This window comes from Tilletiaria anomala, assembly GCF_000711695.1.
Source record: "Tilletiaria anomala UBC 951 chromosome Unknown K437scaffold_18, whole genome shotgun sequence".
NCBI lineage: Eukaryota > Fungi > Basidiomycota > Exobasidiomycetes > Georgefischeriales > Tilletiariaceae > Tilletiaria > Tilletiaria anomala.
This window is the reverse complement of record NW_013547004.1, coordinates 103,802-112,193: the sequence shown is the minus strand read 5'-3', so window position 1 is coordinate 112,193 and position 8,392 is coordinate 103,802. Positions and strand designations below refer to the sequence as shown.

At 55.2% G+C, this 8,392-nt stretch overlaps 1 protein-coding gene across 1 annotated transcript; it reads right to left on the bottom strand.

Moving 5' to 3' along the window:
• Positions 1–266: 266 nt before the first annotated feature.
• On the bottom strand, positions 267–8,223 carry K437DRAFT_273050 (uncharacterized protein). Its single transcript, XM_013389138.1, has 6 exons — positions 4,788–8,223; positions 2,702–4,723; positions 1,645–2,633; positions 1,401–1,582; positions 1,093–1,329; positions 267–1,023 (listed from the first exon to the last, which is right to left on the bottom strand). Exons 1-6 carry the CDS (start codon positions 7,803–7,805, stop codon positions 464–466), a joined length of 7,008 nt encoding a protein of 2,335 aa, XP_013244592.1. The 5' UTR covers positions 7,806–8,223; the 3' UTR covers positions 267–463.
• Between the last annotated feature and the right edge of the window lie 169 nt (positions 8,224–8,392).

Here is an 8,392-nt window from a genome sequence, read left to right as displayed (position 1 = left end):
CGGGCCGCTGTTGGGTCGCGCAACGATGTGCAAGTAAGGATGGACCCGTGAAACCGCCTCAATGGCCACAAACCCTCAACAGGACTGCAGATCGCGAGCAATTTTGGGAGCCGGCCAGGAAGCTACAACGGACACATCCCCTGGGAGAGCTCGATGTCACTTAGTCCTGATGATGTAGCCGAGGTGCTCGGTGCAATGGTAGTGGGGCTTGCACCTGGGGGAAGTGAAATAAATAGCTCTTGTAGAGATCGATCCTGACGTTACTTGTTCTGAAATGCACCAGAATCCAGAAGCACATGAATTCAATACATAATGTCGATGACCTGTTATGGTATGGTAAGGAAGAGATTTCACCCAATATGAAGAGAGAGAGAATGAGCGGAAAAATGCTGTTTAGTGGTATTGCGGCGAGGCACCCGAGAGAAGGCTAACGTGGTATCATGCAAAGGCGAAGAGAATGGGTCTACGCCTTTGTCTTGCGCACGCCGCCCATGAGCTTCGAAAGGCGATTGCTTCCCGCGCCAGCATACTTCGCGAAAAGGTTACCAGCGCCGGAGACGCGATTGGAGATTGAGCCTCCATCTGCTCCATGAATGCTCGAAACGCTATCCTCGCTGACAACACCCATGCCTGCATATTTCGAGCTGGCGGCGCTAATGCTGGAAGTATACCCATGCTGGCCTCCATAGTGGCCAGTAGCAGTTGCTCCGCCCACAGAGGAGGGACCAGAGACGATCCGGCTCGCGGGTCGGCCGGTGACGGTGTGGCCAGTCAAATTGCTGTAAATGCTGACGGTAGGTCCGGGCCGGCTGGCGTGCTGATCGGCCAGGCCGCTGCCCATCGCGCCATTCTCCGGCATGGTGCCAGGTATCGCATTAGTTCCACCATCCAGAGACGTGACGCTGTAGCCCACAATGCTGGCGTTGGACTTGAGTGGCCCAATCTGACACTGTCCGTCTGAGCCGAGATCGAGAGTGATCGGGTTCACTACGGCGGCGGAATTCGCTTGCTCATTCAAGAAGCCTGTAGAGACAATCGCAGGGTCAGACCGTCCGACACATTTTCGTCATGCAAAGCTTCACAGATACGGACCAATGTGCCGCCGTAGCGGAGACGTGACGCCATTGCTAGAGTAAGCCTGAGACCCATCTAGTTCCGCACAATGAGGAAGACCACCTCCGATCTTTACAGCCGCAAGCGCACCTCGAGCCTTCTGATGGCTGTGAAGGCTACTGGAACTCTCCGAAGGCCTGACTCCTTCTATGCCCCATGTAATATCGAAGTCGAGATCGAGGCGCGAGATTTCGTCCGCAAAATTTTGACAGAAGACTGTGGACGCAGACCAAATCATGGCGGTTAGACACGCAAGTTACATATAGATGGCAACGGACCAGACTCACATCGCTCCAGCGTTTGGTGGAAGGGTCGCATCTCCACGGGACACAACTGGCTGTGGAGTTGGATGCAGCGGAAAATGACAGTAGCCTGCGCATCAATTGCAGACCGAAGTCGTTGAACGAGCTCTTCATTGCTCGGGTTGGCAGTTGCAAATTCTGGCCCGAGGAAGGCTCGCTTGTACATTCTGTGGGAAAGAAGTGCTAGGTAAGTGTCTTGATCTTGCCATGTACCCATCACGGTACGTACGGAATGCCTCCATTGATAGGTGCGTCCACTGCACCATTCAAGGCCATGGACAGGCGGTTCGTGTTGACCTTGCCCGTCAAAGTGACCTTTGCAAGAGCAGTGTACTTCTTCTCGAGTGTCTCGAGTTCTTCCCGCTTCTGGACGACATCGTTGAGTGCGTTCTCGAGCGGACTGACATCCACCGCTTGCACTTCAGCGACCTTGCTCCTCCGTAAGACCGTTGGGAAAGCGTCTTCACAGCGGAGATAAGTCTTCTCCACCCAGAGCTTGGTGACATCGGTGCCGCTATCCACGAGCATGGACATGCGTGCTCCGGAAGGTGAGGGCCCCGTGATAGGGCGAGTGTAGGAGAAGAGGTCGGTTGCATTGTGCTCGAAGTAAGACCGAGTCATGGGCGGTACCTCGGGGTTGGTGAAGACGTCTTTGCTGCGATCAGGCTCCGGCTGAAGCGCCGTCACGTGCAAGTACTGGCCGTCTCCAAACCTGACCTCATCTGTGGGCGGGCTGTTGCTCTTTATCAGAACTGCTTTAGGGTGCTTCTGGTGTAGGCGATCGCAGAAAGCAGCGAACTTCTCCCACTCTTGGCCGCGGTAGACGAACATCTGGCCCTGAAGGGAAGCTGGCCATTGCTCGCCGTAGTAAGCCACCCTGAAGTAGGCGGGATAGGCGCGCTCGACGGTCGCAACCTTCTGGTACAGCGACGCTTGATGGATCAAGAGTTCTGACAAGCGTGCGTAGTTTGCAGAGCGATACTCGTATTGCTGAGCGAGTTCGCGGCAGATGTCGATCGAAATTTCCCAGGCCTCGCCCTTGCTGAGATAGTCAAGGATGAGCAGGTACAGGGTCTCCTTGCGGGCGAAGTGAGATTGCCGTGGCAAGCCAAGATCTGGCTCGGGATCCAATAGCATCTCCATGTCCCAAGTCATCAGATCCGCGTACAGTTTCAACGTCAACGCGCCCTCGACGTAGTTGCGATTCTCTAAGTGCAGCTGCAAATTTAAAGCCATCAGTAAATCCATTCCAGTGGTTGTAACGAGCTAGCCAAGTCTGCACTCACATTAACAAGTCGGAGGACGTGAGTCGAGAAAGCACTGACGCGATTAGCTTGTCGCAAAAAGCCAAGCAGCTTAAGTGTCCCAGCAATGCGATCATCCTCGTAGCCCTCTTCAAGTGGCAGGCTTCGTACATTCAGAAGCAAATCCAGGAATCTGTTCACAGAGAGAAGACACATGTTGACTTGCTCTTGCAGTGTTGGATCGACGTCAGAATCCTCGAAAAGTGAGCGGAGCTGTCCGATAAAGAATGCTCTTGAGATTTCATCGCCCTTCGCGTCGGTCATGAACAGAATATCCAGTTTGTCGATGATCTCGGCCTCAATGATGGCAAAATCGCCATTTAGATGCCATTCTGATGTGATCATCGTCGCCAAGACACGAACAGCGCAGGTGCGCATTTCGTCATGGTGCGAAAGGCAGAGCTCCAGAACAGGCTCAACAAGCGACGGCACGAATTGAACCTGAAAGCCACCAGTGTTCAGACGCCCATCGACGATAGGGTCGCTGTTTCCTTCTTGCTCTTCTGGCCAGCCTATAGCGTGCCAGAGCCGGGCGAAAATCTGAGCTCCTTCCCCTCTGATATCTCCAGCAAGGCGCCAGACCGCACGTCGTCTCTGGGGCTTAAAGTCTTCGATGACAAGCTGAGAACTGGACAAGAGGGTGAGCAGAGTGTTGAGCCCAGCCATCCACAACTCCGTGTCAAAGCTGTCCGGTGACTGTGCAGGCGCAGTCGGGATGAAGACCCGGATCAACAACTTTGCTGCAGGATCAATCATCTTCAGGACCATCTGGTGCGTCAAGACGTTGAAGTTGAGCCACGTGCTCGGGTATGCGTCGTTGTGAAGCAGTGATGTAGCTGTGTCAAAGTAGTTGTGCAAAAAGGTGGCTGTTGCTTCGGGCCCTTCCAGGTCTAGTTGCTCGTCCAAGAAGCTCGCCAGATGTTTCCTCGGGCTGAGCATGAGGAGGACGTTGAGCACAGCAGCGATCTCAGCGAGACCGCAATTGAGGAACTCCAACTTGGGCCGTCGTCGATTCCTGCGAGATGATGCAGTCATAATTGGCGGTGCCTGCCCTGCAGGAGACTTGGCGAGCAATGGGAATGGGTACGTGGATGGGAAGATGACAGGTACTGACGAAGCGACTGTGGATGGTGTTCTCTGCCGCTCGATAGCACGTGCCGTCTCACTGCTTCGTAGCTCTTGATAGGTTTGCAGCAACCTCGGCAAGATCGATAGAAGATAGTCCACGTTGTCTTGCTCTTGTCGCAGCTCTGCGGAATTCTCGCCTTCTTTGCCTGCGTTGACGAGACTGATCTGCAGCCTGTCGAGCACAACTGCGAGAACGGTGACGGAAAGACGAGCACCCTCCAGCCAGGTAATGCGCGCTGCGTCCTTCGCGGACTGGGAGCTGCCTGCATCCTCCTCGACAGCCGTGTCGTAGATGCCCAGATGAGGGCGGATCCAACGGACGACGCTTGGAATGAGCTGGGAGCGAGAAGAATGATGCTCGAAGAGCACACCTGAGGTCACTTGCAGAATGTGCAGAAGCTTCCACACTGCCATCCTGCCTTTTGTAATGAAGATGGCATCAGCAAAGCTGGTGCAAATGCGTGCCATTTCGTCCAGCGTAAAGACGCGCATCAGGTCCGCATATGTGCCAGCGAAATGCTGCAGCGCGAGTGTCTGCGTGCCGATGATAGCACTGGGTTTGGTAGCAGACATTAAGCGGTTGACGCTACGCAAGAGCTCCTGCATGTCATTCTTGAAGCTACGTTCGAGATGGTCGTTGACCGTGCCGCCGCCCAGCTGGCCGCTGGAGCCGCCCTTCTGATTCTCTCGCGACTGGACGATAAATCTGAATAGATAAGGCCACACCTTGATCGATGAGCGCAAATCTTTGGACGTTTCTGGCTTTGACGGGTCGGCCAGGAGACGCTGTATGGAGGAAATGAGGCGGACATGGGCGTTGGTGAAGCGAAAGTGTTGCTCAACGTAGACGTCCAATGTCGCGCGGAAGTTGGTAAACTGTCGCAAATTGCCAAGGACCAGTTAGAATGACTCCCATCAATTTGAGGAAATGAAAACCTACCCGACGATCTTGCACGATGCCAAGCACCGTGACGAGTGCGTTGAATACCAATTCATCCAGCTCGCCCTGCGCATTCATGCCGCTGACCATGATGCTGAACAGGGCGTCGAAAATGTCGCGGAGGAACTTGACGATCTCCACCTCTCCGACAAAAGTGAATTGCGTCAAAACTGCGCGAAGCTGGCTGATGTCATCCGTAAGGGTGGTGTTCCAGTTGATCAGCTTGAGCACGACCTCGTTCTGCGTGTATCGAGTAGACACAAGGAAAGTGCGCACGACGAGGCTGTCGCGTAGCGGCTGGAAAACACCTTGGAGATGCATCGGTATACTCTCCGCAGGCGAGTGGCCGATGGCGATCGTCGGCTGCAGGTTAAAGTAGAGGTCCGGACTGAGTGAGTGACCATGACGCTGGCTTTTGAAGAGCGTAATAGAGTGGCTACCATCAGCGATGAATGCCTTGGTCCGCTCGAAAAGCGGAAGGTATCCATACGCAATAGGGGGGTGGATCTCCATTGCTCCCTGGGAGTTCGGCGTTTGGTTCGCAGTAGGCGTCTTCTCCTCTTTCGAGCTGCGATGCTTGATCGTAAAGAACAGATGGCACTGCTCCATGAGATCGTCTGGAAGCTCGAGCTTCACGAGCTCTCCCCAAGTTGGCGCGTTCTGGTGGTAGAAAACCATACTGTCGAATTCGGTCACCAGCGGCTCACCCGTACCCCGCGAGATGACATTCTCTAGCACGCGGCCATGCGTATCGCGCACTTCGACCGAGACCTGGATGTTCCTGGCGGTACTCCCGCCTGTGACTTTGCCACCTTGTGGGAAAAATTCTCCGCTCCAGAGCTTCATATACGCCTCATTGCGGCGATCACCGGGGAACACAACGTCCGGAAAGCCAAGCCGAGCAGTGAGGACAGCATCTTGGAGCAGAGACGAATTCTCTCTGACAATGGAAGCCGTGTCACCATGGAACACCTTCATATTGACAGCTAGCATCTCGGCTCGCGGCGACTTTTCGAGCTCCTTGATGCGCGATGCGATGATATCTTGGTGCAAGGTGCTGAAGGTGGCCTCGTTAGCAGGCACAAAGATCGGCATGATGTGCTCCTTCAATGAGGATGAATTGGACGTTTCCAGCGCAAATTGGTGATGCTGTCCCAGCTCGAGGACGGCACATCCAAAAGGGCGCCTGAAAGTCCTGTCGCTTGTCATGCGAGCGCGACGGCTCCCTGTGAGGCCGGAGATTGACTCGTCGGTTCCATCAAAAGTGGTGCTCGGTCCAGGAACTTCGCTGATGAATGTGGTAGCGCCGACAAGGCTGCGCGACTCTCCAGATATGCGCATCGCACCATTGCGCACGATCCTGCACACTAGGTTGAGATCGAGCATGTCGCTAGGGCTGAGATCGGTGAAGAGTGCACGCATCTTGTCGAGTCGGCCTTCGCTTTCCCGAGCTGGTACTCCTTGGTGGTTGAGAATGATGCAGTACTCTTCGGTCAGGAAGCGCGCTTCGACTTTGTTGTAAAGTGAGAAGTAAAGCTCAGCCGTCTCGCCGGGGGAACATGGCGATGCGACGAATGCACGGACGTCTAGGTATACGTGGAAGTACTTTGCTGTAGGCGAGCCCTCGTTGCGCTGGGGCACAAGCGAGCTGCGCTGGGGCCGAGGAGCGGGCAGTGCAGATTGCCGAGGACGATTCAAGGGCGCAGTGATGCCGGACTTGGTTGTCGTACTAGCGGAGATGGCACCAGAGGATGACAACGTTGCTAGCATGCCAGACGATGAGGTTGTCGGAGCCGTAATGCCGAAGGCGGTATTTGTTGCGATGTCGATCACGCCAGTTCCACCAGCGGAGCCAGTCATCTCTTGATCGACATAAGCAAGTGCGGCCTGTAGTGCCAAGAGCCTGATTCCGCTGATCCAGCTTTGCACATCAGCGTCGCTGCCAATGAAGTCGACGTCCACGAGACCTCCGCGCCCTGGATGCCTAGCGATAACATCCAATCCTTGCGCCAGATTGCCTTTGACGAGTCTTGCAACGCACTCCCTCCTTAGCTTTCCTACTTCCTCCACGCTCAGCGTCTGCGCGAGGAGTTGACGCCTGGCCACATGCAGCACCTCGATGTGTTGCCTTACTATCTGGAACAAGGCGTAGTCCTTCCTACTCATGTAATTGTACATGAGACTGCTCCACTCCCTGATGGCACATGCGATTTCGTCCACGAGAGGCTCAATGGACCCGCTCTTGGTCTCATCTCCAGCTTTGAGCGAGGGTAGCGGCGGCGGCGGTTTGTCACTGTTGGTGAAAGCCGCTCCATCTCCCAAAATGAGCGACTGTCGATTGCTGTTGAAGACGACCTTTGGTGCTGCGATGGAGTCGTCGCCACTCCCTGCGCTGAGAGATGGCATTCGGTCCTGCCTTTCCTCACTCGCACCTTGGCCCGTCTCGTCTTCTTCCGGCAGCGTTTCCATGTGCTTGTTCTGCGACCCGACCCAAGGAGGGGGCGGCGCAGTCGCCCCAACAATGCCTTGTTCCTTTGCCTTGTAATAAATCTCGCTCATGCGCATTTCTGCGTCGTCGAGTCCTTCTCGGATATGCACATTGCGTGCAGGAAACATGCCGACGTACACCTGCGGCTCCTCGACGACGCCTGCACCTCCATACGTACCAGCGTCATTCGGCGGGAAGTTGGAATAGTCAGACAGACTCCTTGTGGATGTCGCTGGTGTTGGAAGACGGTTCGTAGAGACAATGTAACCCCTGTACCACTCTACATCCGCATGGCCGAGCTGCTCAAAGACATAGACCTCATCACCAACTTCGAGGCCGATCAAGTGCGCATGCAGGGCGGTGAGTTCATTTGCCGCAGCCGCTTCGTCACCTGATGCAAGTTGCGTCTGGTCGAGCGAGATGTCGGATTCGGGGCTGAACGGATGCGTCGCAAAGCCGTAGAGAATCTGTTGCAACGGCTCCCAGCGCCGATACCTTAAAGAGGTGGAGGTCGACGTGCTGGACGCCATCTTGTCGACAGACCTTAGCGCACACGCGAAGTTATCAAGGCGAAGGCTCGTCTATCAAGCGTGTCAAGCGCCGAACACTGCAACAGCAGAAAGATCGTTCAGGCAATCGGCCCAGTATTCCAGATCTTGGCGGGTTTCTGCTCCGCTTCCGGTGTACTGAAATGTGCCCGCTTTACCCGCGCGTACCAAGAACCGTGCCCGTTTACAGGTAAGAAGGCCGGGCGGGAGCGTCAGGGTGAAAGTCGGCACGCTTGTGGCACTAGGGTGACGTCCAATACGAGGCGCAGATGTCGGCTGCTCTCTGCAAGTCGAAGGGAACCGATCTCCCCGCGTATGCATGGCCAGGGAGATGCGCTCTCCGCCTTTATTAGCAACTCCTCCGACCTACTTTTGGCTCTTCTCGAGACGTCTTTGTGTAGTGCACCCATGGAATGGGGTATGGGATGGATTGATTGCTGTCGTGCGCCTCTTTCCGCCTCATCAGCGCGCCAGCGGGAACGCGCCACTCATAGCCCCACGGGGCGGAACAGGTTACAGGTATGAGAGCTTTCAAGCATCGAACGAATTCACTCACATCAATGACATCG